General features: G+C 46.2%; 1 protein-coding gene across 1 annotated transcript in view; it reads left to right on the top strand.

The window, feature by feature from the left end:
- Positions 1–17,302, top strand: part of LOC138978981 (uncharacterized) — an 86,616-nt gene that overhangs the window by 50,436 nt on the left and 18,878 nt on the right. Inside the window, exon 3 of the mRNA XM_070351801.1 lies at positions 4,003–4,190. Coding sequence (XP_070207902.1) covers positions 4,003–4,190 — 188 coding nt within the window. The remainder of the gene's footprint in view (positions 1–4,002; positions 4,191–17,302) is intronic.

Here is a 17,302-nt window from a genome sequence, read left to right as displayed (position 1 = left end):
TCATTTTTTCTGTCACAACTCATACACAAAATCTATTGCACGTTTTGAACTGTTTATTAAAACTGCCAACAGAATAATTAGTGATGAAACAGCCATGATTACACTCAACACAAAGCATCAGGAACCTTAAATAATAACGATTTCGAAAGCGGGAACTGCAGAGTTTGAGCACATAACTAAATGACAATTAAAATTGTTAAAATAATAATAATAACTGGACATTTTTAAGTGCATAACCTATGGCTCTAGGCCCTTTACAAAACTTTGTGAACAACAAAATATACAAATACTGGTCGCCTTAATATACCTTATAAATTGGTTGCCCTAAGCTACCCGAAAAGGCGTGTCGCCGTAACCCCCACTCTTGCATTATTTTCATTAAGGCGACCATGCAAAACACCTATATCTTAATCTTGACAGATTTTCACGTTCAATTCATGACAGTCGGGTGTAGGTCAATTAGCAAATGTAATTACAAAATTTTATTAATATTGCTTTAAAAACAACGGATATAGCACCGGTAGCTATAAAACCCCTTTTTACAATGGTCGTCCTAAAGGCGGATTTATACTTATATATATATATATATATATATATATAGAGAGAGAGAGAGAGAGAGAGAGAGAGAGAGAGAGAGAGAGAGAGAGAGAGAGACTCAGACTCAGACTCAGACTCAGACTCAGAACTTTATTACAAAAGGATAAAGGTTTTAGGCAAAGCCTATTCTTCCAACCTGTCCTTTATACAACACGTAAAGACGGACGCACGTACAAAATATAGATTGAATCATATAAAATACAGACATACATTGTATGGAATGCAACACAATGTGCATTTAAGGAATTACATAAGGAGAACTCAAAAATTACAGAATTACATTGACATAGTTATATCTTTCATTTGGGAATGAAGTTGTTCAGATCAGCCGTTAACACTAGTACAAAATGTTTAGCAAAATACATCGAACAAGACATTTCATTCACGAATGATGTGTGAACGTGACTGTCTCTTAAAGGTCCTTGTCTACATTTTTATACCGAAATCGGCATTTGACCATTATAATGCAGAGTCTATTATCTACAAATATCAACAATACACCCCCTTTCGATCAGGAAAGACGAAGCCAGTGTAGCCGTTTGAAAATTCATTGTAGTATTCCAGCGTAGTACTCATTACCAGCTGTTGTGTTTTCAGCGTAGCAATAGGGTCCGATATTTAGACGAGACAAGTATAATGCCGACGAGTCGAAGACGAGTCGCATTATACTTGTTCGAGTCTAAATAGCGGACCCTATTGCTACGCTGAAAACACAATAGCGATTATATATAAGTATAGCTGTTCTGACCTTGATTTGTTGTTCCAAACTTACAAAATGACAGTTATTGTGTCGATGCGTTGGCTCAGGTTCAATAGCAGACGAATTCCCTACGCGCATCATTTTCGCGCAGCCACACCGCTACACGCTTTCTGACTTTCGAAGAAAAACTCCAACTGCATTCGATTTGTGTGGTTACGTCCCTTGAATGAGACGGAAACTCGTCTGCTACAAAACCTGAGCCGGATCAACTCATCGACGCAAACATTGTCATTTTGCCAGTTTGGAACAACCATTTGAACAAAGCAAGGTCAGAAAAGCAATACAACCGCTAGTGAGTTTTTAGCGTAGCAATAGGGTCCGATATTTAGACTCGAACAAGCATAATGCGACTCGTCTTCGACTCGTCGGCATTACTTGTCTCGTCATGAAGCGAATTTTTAAACCTCAGTTTAAACACTCTTTTTTAAACGACTTCATGAATGTTAGTCTAGTACCTAGGGTCGATCATCAATACTTTAGAGGGGAAGTGGGGTATTCAGTGTGGAGTTACGAGATAAAGAAAAGCCGAATGCGAAAGTGTGTCTCAGTAGCAACTGAGCTCACACAGGTAGGCCTACACATTGACACAGAAACGGCTGTTCCATGAAATATTTGTCACCCCCCTGTTCGAACTACATCTTTTGACTTAGGTCATTTTGTGGTGTTTAGGGACAGAAAATAATTGGTTTAGCCCTGTTTCATCGGGAAATTAGCAGAAAAAGATATGTTATCGTCATTTGTAAAGCTGAAATACATTTCTGAGTAGAATAACATTGTCAGTGTATCAGTGCTGTTAGCTTAGTCCTGAAACATCGTGTGGTACAGATGGGTAAACCGGAACCATGCGTCTTTGTTATTGCCGATATCGTTTGGATATCGGCAAAAAATTGCCAACTTCCGTTACGTTATCGTTTGATGATCGGAATACGGATGTGTGGGACCATCCAATCACAGCCCCCGAATTCCCCCACGTGTCTATCAGAATAGCTATATAGTAGGATATCCTTATTTGGAAAATGCCAAGCGCAAAACTCCTCTCAAATCCCGTGCATTTCGTGCGTTTAAAAAAAAGCATGGACAGCGCTCCAGTGTCAAACTGTTGCTGCACTTGTTTGGGCGTGGCTATCAGCACAGTGACATGAATTCGATTGGTCAGTATTTTTAGGCAAAGCACATGTTCTCAGCAAACAGAAAACAACATATTGGAAGCTTGAGTCACGCTACCCAAAAATAAAATCTTTTTTTACATATATATTTTTTCTATAACTTTTTTCCTCATGGTTCATTCATCATTTGACATAATTTTGTATCGAAATCTAACCATAAGATTATTGAAAAAAAGCAAAAATGTAGACGACCACCTTTAAACATTTTCACTGAATTTGCATTTCTTATCTGTTGGGGGAAGGAGTTCCAGAGAAATGCTCCTGAGAAGGCTAAGCTCGATTTGTAGAGGTCTATGCGAGGTATAGGAGGGATGATTTTTTGGGACCCATATCTTTTTGTGGCATGTTTGAAATGTGATTGCAAATATTTAGGACAGTCGTCATTTAGAATGTTATACATGGACACAGCCTTGACTGATCTTTCAAGGGGAGGAAATTCAGGAGCTTTAGTTTATCATCCGTGGACCTATTCAAATCATACAGAATAAGTTTTGCAGCTCGGCGATGCAGGGAATTGAGTCTTTTTAAATGAACATCACTGCAGTTATAATAAAAGCGAGAGAGAGAGAGAGAGAGAGAGAGAGAGAGAGAGAGAGAGAGAGAGAGAGAGAGAGAGAGAGAGAGAGAGAGAGAGAGAAAGAAAGAAAGAGAAAAGAGAGAGAGGGAGAGAGAGAGAGAGAGAGAGAGAGAGAGAGAGAGAGAGAGAGAGAGAGAGAGAGAGAGAGAGAGACAATGACAATGACAATGACAATTCTTTATTTTACGAGGGTAACAGAATAAGCATTGGTATACTTTTTTGCATCTGGCCCTCGCCCTAAAGAGGGACTAAATCTACTATAATAACTACTACTACATACTTACACAATTAAACATATGAGAGAGAGAGAGAGAGAGAGAGAGAGAGAGAGAGAGAGAGAGAGAGAGAGAGAGAGAGAGAGAGAGAGAGAAAGAAAGAGAAAGAGAGAGAGTGAGAGAGAGAGAGAGAGAGAGAGAGAGAGAGACAATGACAATGACAATGACAATTCTTTATTTTACGAGGGTAACAGAATAAGCATTGGTATACTTTTTTGCATCTGGCCCTCGCCCTAAAGAGGGACTAAATCTACTATAATAACTACTACTACATACTTACACAATTAAACATATGAGAGAGAGAGAGAGAGAGAGAGAGAGAGAGAGAGAGAGAGAGAGAGAGAGAGAGAGAGAGAGAGAGAGAGAGAGAGAGTGTGAGAGAGAGAGAGAGAGAGAGAGAGAGAGAGAGAGAGAGAGAGAGAGTTTTCACAATCATCACCACACACATAACAAACAAAGAAACAAACGAACGAACACTTTCCTCAACATCCGACACCTTTGCTGTGAGTCAGGTTCAAAAACCAAAATTTTCTTTTTAAAATTCACTTACTTTGTGACTTGTATCACCACTACATATTAAGCTTTAAGTACAGCAGACACAATCATTAAAGCCCATCTGTGTTGCAGGTTTGTGGGACCGGCCACCACGGTGTCTGTCCCCTGCTACAACGGTGTCCGTGTGGAGGTGCGGACTGCAGGACAGGCGGTGGCGGAACTGGGGCGGAGGCTGGCACTTCTGGTTCTGACCTTGCAACAACTTGACCTCATGAATAGAAACCCGCGACTGGTCTACTTGGCAGGTCCCCCTGGCACTGGTTAGTAACATACATTTTTCATCATCATCATCATCATCATCATCATCATCATCATCATCATCATCATCAATATTTGTGTTTGTTTTTTGTGTGTGTGTTGTTGCATTTTCAATATTTTTTTTATTATCTACCTCACAACATATGTACACATTGTATTTTTGACCTCCTATACTGGACATGAGTTTCAGACTGTACAACAATTTTTTCGAATTAATGTTAAATCTTCATGTGTATGTGCATAAGAAAATGTGTCTGCAACATGTAATGATATAAACACACATTATATACATGTCATGTACATTGATCTGGATCTCCCTTAACCTTCTCCCGACCGGGTTATCGACAACACACCGAAGACATCGTGGGGCCGTGCGGACCCATGCTTGTCAAAGAAGGAAAAAAATGCATAACCTTCCGTAGACCCATGCTTTCCAAAAAAGCAAAAACGTGCATCCCCTTCCGTAGACGCCGTGGTTACATTTTCGCGAGAAGTAATTACATTAAATTATTAATTTAATTATTACTGTGCGGACTAAAGCTTCTCAAAACATTAAAAACGTGCAAACCCTTCTGTAGACGTCGTGGGGCCGTGTGGACCCACATAGTTATGTATCAATTTCGCTCCACGCGACTTGCTTATCAACTCCAACATCAAACAGATGGTATAAAATGATGTTCAGAGCCAATACCTGAAGGTTTGTCACTTCTCTCCCTAGTTTTTTTTATGCAAGTTCCTTCTTTGACAAACATGGGTCCGCACGGCCCCACGATGTCTTCTGTGTGTAGTCTAGATTTGACCTTTGTTTTTATTTTTTAATTACTTCTCGCTGAAATGTAATGATCTTTTAGGACATAAGAGCATTTTAGGTGCTTACAAAAAAATGGCAGGCAGCCTTCTTAATCCTGAGCAAACGGAAACTACTCCGCACAACATGCACACATACAAAACAAAACAATTCATGTAAAATCATAGAGTACTCACATTTATATAAAAGATGGCAGAATAACTCGAGAATAGACTATAGTTTCATATGCAAGTATGTTCTGTCCACTTCCGATGTAATAAATGTTTTTAAAAAAAAACAATCCAGCAAGTGTTCTTCAAAAACGTCCAACGTGTCAGCCTTCAGTCCTCATTTACACCAATATATGTTGAAACTCCCAGAAAAATCCTCCCGAAAGTCCTGTTGTCGAATAACAACACCCAGATCGATGTCAAGACTCATCCCCTTTCACCTGTTCAAGTAGAAAACCTTCAAAAGGCGTGTCAGAATCGTCATCTGAGTTCCCCATGATCGAACACCATACTTCCAAACCTTCGTTCAACGCCATTATGTCAGCCAAAAAAATCTCAAACTTTGAAAATTCACAGCAAACACACTATCGCATCGATTCAAACTCTGCAAACGCCAGAATGAAGCAGACGGAAGGAAGTGCATTAATCACATCCGGTCGCAAGGCCTTATGGGTAAGGCTCAAAGCGAAAGTGAAAGTAGGTGACCTAGTGTTTAGCGGGCCATGCCGGGCGTTTCAGGGATTTCATATGGCACTTCCAGCGGGCCATGCCGGGCGGTTCGGGGGGCATTGGGTTAAAATCTCACCCTTTTGGGTCCACACGGACCCATGACCACCGCAAAGGTTAATCAAAAGGGATCCATTCCAGCACAACAATCAGTAATATTTCTTTCTGTTTTTTCCTTTGCTTAATTCTATTTTTTTATTTAAAAATCATTTACCTTTATTATTGTTGTTGTTGTTTATGTTTGGCGAGACGCTGTAATGTGCCCTCTCAATGAGTGAAAAACATAAAATTATATGGACAGACTTGGTGGCTCTTATTGTCACTGTACTGTACATGAGACTCGAACAACTGATTTTTTACTTGTACTGCATTGTTACAGAGTTGTGTCACACACCTCCCCCCCACCCACCTGTACTGCATTGTCATAAACTTGGGTCACACCCGCCCACCTGTACTACATTGTTACAGAGTTACGCCACACCCACCCACAACCGCCCATCTGTACAACATTGTCACAAAGTTGTGTCACACCCCCCACCTGTACTCCATTGTCACAACGTTGTGTCACACCCGCCCACCTGCACTGCATTGTCACAAAGTTGTGTCACACCCGCCCACATGTACTGCATTGTTACAGAGTTGTGTCACACCCTCCCCCCCCCCCCCCACCTGTACTGCATTGTCACAAAGGTGTGTCACACCCGCCCCCCCCCCCCCTTGCCACCTGTACTGCATTGTCACAGAGTTGTGTCACACACACACCCCCACACCTGTACTGCAATGTTACTAAGTTGTGTCACACACACACCCACCTGTACTGCAATGTCACAAATTTGTGTCACACCCACCTACCTGTACTGCATTGTCACAAAGTTGTGTCACACCCACCGATCTGTACTGCATTGTCATAAATTTGTGTCGCACCCACCTACCTGTACTGCATTGTCACAAAGTTGTGTCCCACACACACACACCTACCCCCCGGCCCCCACCTGTCCTGCATTGTTACAGAGTTGTGTCACACACACCCCCACCTGTCCTGCATTGTTACAGAGTTGTGTCACACACACCCCCACCTGTCCTGCATTGTTACAGAGTTGTGTCACACACACCCCCACCTGTCCTGCATTGTTACAGAGTTGTGTCACACACCCCCCCCCCCCCCACCTGTACTGCAATGTTATTGAGTTGTGTCACACCCCTTCCCCGAGCTGTACTGCATTGTCACAAAATTGAGTAACACCCGCCCACCTGTACTGCATTATCAAAAAGTTGTGTCACACCTTCCCCCCTCTCCTCCTGTTCTGCATTGTCACAAAGTTGAGTCAAACCCGCCCACCTGGACTGATATTGTCACAAAGTTGTGTCACACCCGCCCACATGTACTGCATTGTTACAGAGTTGTGTTACACCCTCCCCCCCCCCCCCCACCTGTACTGCAATGTTGCATAGTTGTGTCACCCCCCCCCCCTCCCTGTACTGCCTTGTCACAAAGTTATGTCACCCCCCCCTCCACCAGTACTGCATTGTCACAAAGTTGTGTCACACACGCCCACCTGTACTGCATTGTCAAACAGTTGTGTCACACCCCCCCCCCCCCCGTACTGCATTGTCACAAAGTTGTGTCACACCCCCCCCCCCCTCCACCTGTGTCGCACCCGCCTACCTGTTCTGCATTGTCACAAAGTTGTGTCACAACCGCCCACCTGTACTACATTGACACAAAGTTGTGTCACACGCCCACCTGTACTGCATTGTCACAGAGTTGTGTCACACCCCCCCTCCACCTGTACTGCAATGTTACTAAGTTGTGTCACACACACCCCCACCTGTACTGCAATGTTGCATAGTTGTGTCACCCCCCCCCCTCCCTGTACTGCCTTGTCACAAAGTTATGTCACTCCCCCCCCCCTCCACCAGTACTGCATTGTCACAAAGTTGTGTCACACACCCCCCCCCCCCCTCCACCAGTACTGCATTGTCACAAAGTTGTGTCACACACCCCCCTCCACCTGTGTCGCACCCGCCTACCTGTACTGCATTGTCACAAAGTTGTGTCACACCCGCCCACCTGTACTGCATTGTCACAGAGTTGTGTCACTCCCCCCCCCCCCCCCCCTTCACCTGTACTGCATTGTCACAAAATTCTGTCACACCCACCTACCTGTACTGCATTGTCACAAAGTTGTGTCACACCCGCCCACCTGTACTACATTGTCACAAATTTGTGTCACACCCACCCACCTGTACTGCATTTTCACAAAGTTGTGTCGCCCCCTCCCCCCCCCCCCCCACGTGTTTTGCATTGACACAAAGTTGTGTCACACCCGCCCACCTGTACTACATTGACACAAAGTTGTGTCACACCCGCCCACCTGTACTGCATTTTCACAAAGTTGTGTCACCCCCCCCCCCCCCCCACCTGTACTGCATTGTCACAAATGTGTGTCACACCTACCTACCTGTACTGCATTGTCACAAAATTGTGTCACCCCCCCCCCCCCCCCCACCTGTACTGCATTGTCACAAATTTGTGTCACACCCACCTACCTGTACTGCATTGTCACAAATTTGTGTCGCACCCACCTACCTGTACTGCATTGTCACAAAGTTGTGTCACACCCACCTACCTGTACTGCATTGTCACAAAGTTGTGTCCCACACACACACACCTACCCCCCGGCCCCCACCTGTCCTGCATTGTTACAGAGTTGTGTCACACACACCCCCACCTGTCCTGCATTGTTACAGAGTTGTGTCACACACCCCCCCCCCCCCCCCACCTGTACTGCAATGTTATTGAGTTGTGTCACACCCCTTCCCCGAGCTGTACTGCATTGTCACAAAATTGTGTAACACCCGCCCACCTGTACTGCATTATCAAAAAGTTGTGTCACACCTTCCCCCCTCTCCTCCTGTTCTGCATTGTCACAAAGTTGAGTCAAACCCGCCGACCTGGACTGATATTGTCACAAAGTTGTGTCACACCCCTCCCCCCCTCCCCCCTCCACCTGTGTCGCACCCGCCTACCTGTTCTGCATTGTCACAAAGTTGTGTCACACCCGCCTACCTGTTCTGCATTGTCACAACGTTGTGTCACACCCGCCCACCTGTACTGCATTGTCACAAAGTTGTGTCACCCCCCCCCCCCCTTCACCTGTACTGCATTGTCACAAAATTGTGTCACACCCGCCTACCCGTACTGCATTGTCACAAAATTGTGTCACACCCACCCACCTGTACTGCATTGTCACAAAATTGTGTCACACCCACCCACCTGTACTGCATTGTCACAAAATTGTGTCACACCCACCCATCTGTACTGCATTGTCACAAAGTTGTGTCACACCCGCCTACCCGTACTGCATTGTCACAACATTGTGTCACACCCACCCACCTGTACTGCATTGTCACAAAATTGTGTCACACCCACCCACCTGTACTGCATTGTCACAAAATTGTGTCACACCCACCCACCTGTACTGCATTGTCACACAATTGTGTCACACCCACCCACCTGTACTGCATTGTCACAAAGTTGTGTCACAACCACCCACCTGTACTGCATTGTCACACATTTGTGTCACACCCGCCCACCTGCACTGCATTGTCACAAAGTTGTGTAACACCCACCCACCTGTACTGCATTGTCACAAAGTTGTGTAACACCCGCCCGCCTGTACTACATTGTCACAAAATTGTGTCACACCCACCCACCTGTACTGCATTGTCACAAAGTTGTGTCACACCCGCCCGCCTGTACTACATTGTCACAAAATTGTGTCACACCCACCCACCTGTACTGCATTGTCACAAAATTGTGTCACACCCACCCACCTGTACTGCATTGTCACAAAGTTGTGTCACACCCACCCACCTGTACTGCATTGTCACACATTTGTGTCACACCCGCCCACCTGCACTGCATTGTCACAAAATTGTGTCACACCCACCCACCTGTACTGCATTGTCGCAAAGTTGTGTCACACCCGCCCGCCTGTACTACATTGTCACAAAATTGTGTCACACCCACCCACCTGTACTGCATTGTCACAAAGTTGTGTCACACCCGCCCGCCTGTACTACATTGTCACAAAATTGTGTCACACCCACCCACCTGTACTGCATTGTCACAAAGTTGTGTCACACCCGCCCGCCTGTACTACATTGTCACAAAATTGTGTCACACCCACCCCCCTGTACTGCATTGTCACAAAGTTGTGTCCACCCCCACCCCCCCCCCCCACGTGTACTGCATTGTCACACAGTTGTGTCACACACCCCACCTATACTGCATTGTTACAAAGTTGTGTCACACCCACCCGCCTGTACACCCCCCGCGGGTTAGGGGGAGTCCCATATTGGTTGGGACTAGAAAGAATTTACCCGATGCTACCCAGCATGTCGTAAGAGGCGACTAACGGTTCTGTTTCTTCTCTTCTTTTGTCTTATTTCTGCCTTACCAGTCCTTTCACCTATATTTCCTTCCAAGAAAACTCTCCCTACTATTCCCTGCAGTTTTCCAATTTTTTTCTTGTTGTCTTATTTCTACCTGACTGGATCCATCACCTTTATTTCACTTACCAAAAGTCTTCTTTTCCACATCCTTATTTCTCTGCACCCCGCATGTCGTATGAGGCGACTAACGGATTCTGTTTCTCCTTTTACCCTTGTTAAGTGGTTCTTGTATAGAATATAGTCAATGTTTGTAAAGATTTTAGTCAAGCAGTATGTAAGAAATGTTTAGTCCTTTGTACTGGAAACTTGCATTCTCCCAGTAAGGTCATATATTGTACTACGTTGCAAGCCCCTGGAACAATTTTTTTATTAGTGCTTTTGTGAACAAGAAACACTTAACAAGTGGCTCTATCCCATCTCTCCCCCCCCCCCCCTTTCCCCTATCCCATCTCCCCCCTTTCCCTCGTCGCGATATAACCTTCGTGGTTGAAAACGACGTTAAACACCAAATAAAGAAAGAAAGAAACCCGCCTGTACTGCATTGTCACAGAGTTGTGTCACACCCCCTCCCCCGACCTGTACTGCAATGTTACAGAAATGTGTCACACACCCCTCCCCCCCCCACACACACACACACACCTGTACTACATTGTTACAGAGTTGTGTCACATCCCCCCCATCTGTACTGCATTGTTACAAAGTTGTGTCACACCCAACCCCCCTGTACTGCATTGTTCCAGAGTTGCGTCACACACACCCCCACCTGTACTGCATTCTCACAAAGGTGTGTCACACACCCCCACACCTGTACTGCAATGTTACAGAGTTGTGTCACCTCCCTTCCCCACCTGTACTGCAATGCTACCGAGTTGTGTCACACACACCCGCCCCCCCCCCCCCCACCTGTACTGCGTTGTCACAAAGTTGTGTCACCCCCCCCCCCCCTCACCTGTACTGCATTGTCACAAAGTTGTGTCACACCCCCCCCCCCCCACCTGTACTGCAATGTTACTGAGTTGTGTCACACACACCCCCCCCCCCCCCACCTGTACTGCAATGTTACAGAGTTGTGTCACCCCCCCCCCCCCCCACCTGTACTGCAATGCTACCGACTTGTGTCACACACACCCGCCCCCCCCCCCCCACCTGTACTGCGTTGTCACAAAGTTGTGTCACCCCCCCCCCTTCACCTGTACTGCATTGTCACAAAGTTGTGTCACACACCCCCCACCTGTACTGCATTGTCACAAAGTTGTGTCACACCCCCCCTTTACCTGTCCTGCATTGTCACAAAGTTGTGTCACACCCACCCACCTGTACTGCATTGTCACAATAAAGTTGTGTCACACCTGCCCCCCTTCACCTGTCCTGCATTGTCACAAAGTTGTGTCACACCCACCCACCTGTACTACATTGTCACAAAATTGTGTCACACCCACCCACCTGTACTGCATTGTCACAAAGTTGTGTCACACCCGCCCGCCTGGACTACATTGTCACAAAATTGTGTCACACCCACCCACCTGTACTGCATTGTCACAAAATTGTGTCACACTCACCCACCTGTACTGCATTGTCACAAAGTTGTGTCACACCCATCCACCTGTACTGCATTGTCACAAAGTTGTGTCACACCCCTCCACCTGTACTGCATTGTCACAAAGTTGTGTCACACTCACCCACCTGTACTGCATTGTCGCAAAGTTGTGTCACACCCGCCCGCCTGTACTACATTGTCACAAAATTGTGTCACACCCACCCACCTGTACTGCATTGTCACAAAGTTGTGTCACACCCGCCCGCCTGTACTACATTGTCACAAAATTGTGTCACACCCACCCACCTGTACTACATTGTCACAAAGTTGTGTCACACCCGCCCGCCTGTACTACATTGTCACAAAATTGTGTCACACCCACCCACCTGTACTGCATTGTCACAAAGTTGTGTCACACCCGCCCGCCTGTACTACATTGTCACAAAGTTGTGTCCACCCCCACCCCCCCCCCCCACCTGTATTGCATTGTCACTCAGTTGTGTCACACCCCCCATCTATACTGCATTGTTACAAAGTTGTGTCACACCCACCCGCCTGTACACCCCCCGCGGGTTAGGGGGAGTCCCATATTGGTTGGGACTAGAAAGAATTTACCCGATGCTACCCAGCATGTCGTAAGAGGCGACTAACGGTTCTGTTTCTTCTCTTCTTTTGTCTTATTTCTGCCTTACCAGTCCTTTCACCTATATTTCCTTCCAAGAAAACTCTCCCTACTATTCCCTGCAGTTTTCCAATTTTTTTCTTGTTGTCTTATTTCTACCTGACTGGATCCATCACCTTTATTTCACTTACCAAAAGTCTTCTTTTCCACATCCTTATTTCTCTGCACCCCGCATGTCGTATGAGGCGACTAACGGATTCTGTTTCTCCTTTTACCCTTGTTAAGTGGTTCTTGTATAGAATATAGTCAATGTTTGTAAAGATTTTAGTCAAGCAGTATGTAAGAAATGTTTAGTCCTTTGTACTGGAAACTTGCATTCTCCCAGTAAGGTCATATATTGTACTACGTTGCAAGCCCCTGGAACAATTTTTTGATTAGTGCTTTTGTGAACAAGAAACACTTAACAAGTGGCTCTATCCCATCTCCCCCCCCCCCCCTTTCCCCTATCCCATCTCCCCCCTTTCCCTCGTCGCAATATAACCTTCGTGGTTGAAAACGACGTTAAACACCAAATAAAGAAAGAAAGAAACCCGCCTGTACTGCATTGTCACAGAGTTGTGTCACACCCCCTCCCCCGACCTGTACTGCATTGTTACAGAGTTGTGTCACCCCCCACACACACACACACCTGTACTGCATTGTTACAGAGTTGTGTCACATCCCCCCACCTGTACTGCATTGTTACAAAGTTGTGTCACACCCAACCCCCCTGTACTGCATTGTTCCAGAGTTGCGTCACACACACCCCCACCTGTACTGCATTGTCACAAAGTTGTGTCACACACCCCCCCCCCCCCCCCACCTGTACTGCAATGTTACAGAGTTGTGTCACCCCCCCCCCCCCCACCTGTACTGCAATGCTACCGAGTTGTGTCACACACACCCGCCCCCCCCCCCCACCTGTACTGCGTTGTCACAAAGTTGTGTCACCCCCCCCCCTCACCTGTACTGCATTGTCACAAAGTTGTGTCACACCCCCCCCCCACCTGTACTGCAATGTTACTGAGTTGTGTCACACACACCCCCCCCCCCACCTGTACTGCAATGTTACAGAGTTGTGTCACCCCCCCCCCCACCTGTACTGCGTTGTCACAAAGTTGTGTCACCCCCCCCCCCCCCCCTTCACCTGTACTGCATTGTCACAAAGTTGTGTCACACACCCCCCACCTGTACTGCATTGTCACAAAGTTGTGTCACACCCCCCCTTTACCTGTCCTGCATTGTCACAAAGTTGTGTCACACCCACCCACCTGTACTGCATTGTCACAATAAAGTTGTGTCACACCTGCCCCCCTTCACCTGTCCTGCATTGTCACAAAGTTGTGTCACACCCACCCACCTGTACTGCATTGTCACAATAAAGTTGTGTCACACCTGCTCCCCTTCACCTGTACTGCGTTGTCACAAGGTTGTGTCACCCCCCCCCCTTCACCTGTACTGCGTTGTCACAAGGTTGTGTCACCCCCCCCCCTTCACCTGTCCTGCGTTGTCACAGAGTTGTGTCACCCCCCCCCCCCCCATTCACCTGTACTGCGTTGTCACAAAGTTGTGTCACACTCACCCACCTGTACTGCATTGTCACACAGTTGTGTCACCCCCCCCCCCCCTTCATCTGTACTGCATTGTCACAAAGTTCTGTCACCCCCCCCCCCCCCTTCATCTGTACTGCATTGTCACAAAGTTGTGTCACCCCCCCCCCCCCTTCAACTGTACTGCATTGTCACAAAGTTCTGTCACCCCCCCCCCCCCCCTTCACCTGTACTGGGTAACACAACACGATATATACAACTAGTACAATTTGTTTCAGATGAAAAGGAAAATCCTCATCAAAGAGCACATATACATGCTTGCATCAAAATACAAAGAATCACATTTCGCAGCGCAGCACAGTTCACAGTCAAAAAACACGCAAACAAACATACAACAGACACATGCTCCCAACAAGCGCACAAACACACACACACACACACACACACACACACACACACACACACACACACACACACACACACACACACACACACACCAGGTCAGTTAAGTACTCATAGAGAATAATGTTTGGGACAGAGCTAATCGGCGACGAAATATTGTTTGAAGAGGTGTGTCTTGAGGTTGGTTTTGAAGGAGGGGAGCAACTGACTGTTTCGATTCATTCCAGATGATGGGACCAAAGTGGGAAAAACTGCGGAAGCCACGTTGCTTACGTTTGTACCGGATAACTTTGAAGCGCCGAGTATTTTGAGACGAGCGTATGGTGCGAGACGGGAAGTACACTTGTAGGAGTTGGGAGAGGTAGAAAGGGGGAGTACACTTGTAGGAGTTGGGAGAGGTAGAGAGGGGGAGTACACTTGTAGGAGTTGGGAGAGGTAGAGAGGGGGAGTACACTTGTAGGAGTTGGGAGAGGTAGAGAAGGGAGTACACTTGTAGGAGTTGGGAGAGGTAGAGAGGGGCGTAATTTGCAATATGTGTAAAACAGAGACAGCAGATTTTGTACTTGATCCGTTGAACCACAGGCAGCCAGTGCAAACAGAACAGCAGCGGTGTGCAGTGTTGTGTACGACCCGCTTTACAGACGAAACGAGCTGCAGAGTTCTGGAGAATTTGTAGGGGTTGATTGGTTGGAACTGGGACACCAGAAAGGAGGGAATTACAATAGTCTATTCTTGAGAGCATGCAGGATGTCACTAGAACTTGTTTTGCTTCTTCTGTGAGGAAGTGGCCTATAGACGCGATTCGCTTCAGTTCATAGTAGCCTGCTTGGCAGACAATAATGACATGTTGTTTCATGGTGAGGTTTACGTTCAGAGTAAAGCCGAGATCTTTTACCTTTTTGGAGAAGGAGATTTCACAAGTACCAAGTGGAAACGTGTCGGGGATTAGATTGTGTCTGTCAAGAGAAGGGGTAGAGAAGCGGACGGCTTCCGTCTTGTCATCGTTCAGTTTGAGCTTATTTGCGTTCATCCACACGTTAACATCGTTTGTGCACTCTTGAAGGGACAAAACAAGGCTGTCTGATTCTGTCGGGCAGGTTGACTTACACAGTTGAGTGTCGTCCGCGAACATTTCATGCTCGACAGAGTGACTGTCAATACGGTGCGAAAGTGGAGTGGTGTACATGATAAAAAGTACAGGTCCCAAGACAGAGCCTTGTGGGACACCAAACTCCAGGAGGGTTGTGGGAGACTTATGATCTTTGACTGACACAAACTGCTTTCGTTCAAAAATGTCGGACCGGAACCAGGATAAAGCGATTCCAGAGATGCCAAAAGATGACTGGAGCCGAGACAATAGAATGTCATGGTCTATCGTGTCAAAGGCTGCGGAAAGATCGAGGAGCAGGAGCACGGAGATCTTGTCTTGGTCTAACGCTGTGAGGATATCGTTCACAGTGCGCAGGAGGGCTAGCTGTTTCCGTACCATGTCCAGGACGAAATGCTGACTGATGGGCACTGAGGAGGTTGTGAGTTTCTAAGTGGCCGAGAAGTTGCTGAAGAACAATTTTTTCAAGTAGTTTTGAAAGGAAAGGAAGGTTTGAAATCGGACGGTAGTTCTTCAACATGTTGGGATCCAGGGAATGTTTCTTTAATAAGGGTTTGACGACTGCAGTTTTGAAGTCAGGTGGTACCGTTCCGGTGCTGAGGGAATCGTTCATTATCTTTGCGATCGTTGGAAGGAGAACATCGAGATGATCGTACAGCAGGTGGGTGGGGAGGGGGTCTAACTCGCACGATGTGGGTGCAGTTTTCCTGAGGATTTCCATATGTTAGGGATGATGTGGCATTCGGTGTCCCACAGGGGTCAGTGTTAGGTCCTGTTCTGTTCATTCTGTATACCAAACCACTGTCGAATCTAATTGAAACATGTTCAATCGCTAGCCAGTCTTTCGCTGATGATACACAGCTGCATGATTCCTTCGCCCCTGATCGGACACTGGCTGCATCCCAGAACATAGAGAAATGTATCATCAAAGTCAAGACCTGGATGACAGAAAACAAACTAAAACTAAACGATGACAAAACTGAATCTCTACACATAAAATCTAGCCGTGCTCTGTGTACTGTACCCCTCCCTGCTGCATTAAAAGTTGATGATTGTGACGTTACTTTTTCAGCTTTTGCACGCAATCTGGGTTTCACTGTTTCTGATGAAATCCGCCGTATCAGTTCAATTCGCAAATTCCTAACTCGTGATGCTACAAGAACGCTAGTGTGTGCCTTTGTCCTGTCTAAACTGGACTACTGTAATGTTCTTTTATCTGAATGTCCTTTGTACATCACTAACAAGCTTCAGAAAGTACAGAATGCAGCAGCTAGACTTGTCCTCAAAGCCAGGAAGTCTGATCACGTTAAGCCACCCTCCGCACCCTCCACTGGTTGCCTATTCAAGCTCGCATTGACTACAAACTCTTTGTGTCAAAGCTTTTTTTTCTCTCAGACTGCTCCTGTCTATCTATCAGATATGTTGAATGTATACATTCCCTCAAGACAGCTTCGCTCTTCCAGCGATTCTCGGATGCTTCGCATTCCTCATGTCAGAACTAAAGCCTTCGGCCACAGGTCCTTCTCCTATGCAGCCCCTAAAATATGGAACTCTCTCCCATATGACATCCGCCACATTGACTCAACCCCTTCTTTCAAAGCAGCTTTAAAGACCCATCTTTTCAAAATCTATTTAGATCCCTGATCCGCTTTTTCAATACCCTGTACTATCGCTTCACGCTTGTGTTTGTGTGTGTGGGTGTGATCGACTGCGCTGTGTGTGCGTGTGTGTGTGTGTGTATGTGTGTGTGTATGTGTGTGTGCTATGATATAGTGATTTAACATATTCTTTTTCTTACTATGTACTTAGCTTTAACTTGTGTGAGTGTGTGTTTTTCTTTGGATGTTGTTGTTTGTATAATTAATGCATTATGG

The sequence above is a fragment of the Littorina saxatilis genome, linkage group LG10, assembly GCF_037325665.1.
Source record: "Littorina saxatilis isolate snail1 linkage group LG10, US_GU_Lsax_2.0, whole genome shotgun sequence".
In the NCBI taxonomy this organism is placed as follows: Eukaryota; Metazoa; Mollusca; class Gastropoda; order Littorinimorpha; family Littorinidae; genus Littorina; species Littorina saxatilis.
This window is presented reverse-complemented; position numbering and strand designations above follow the sequence as displayed.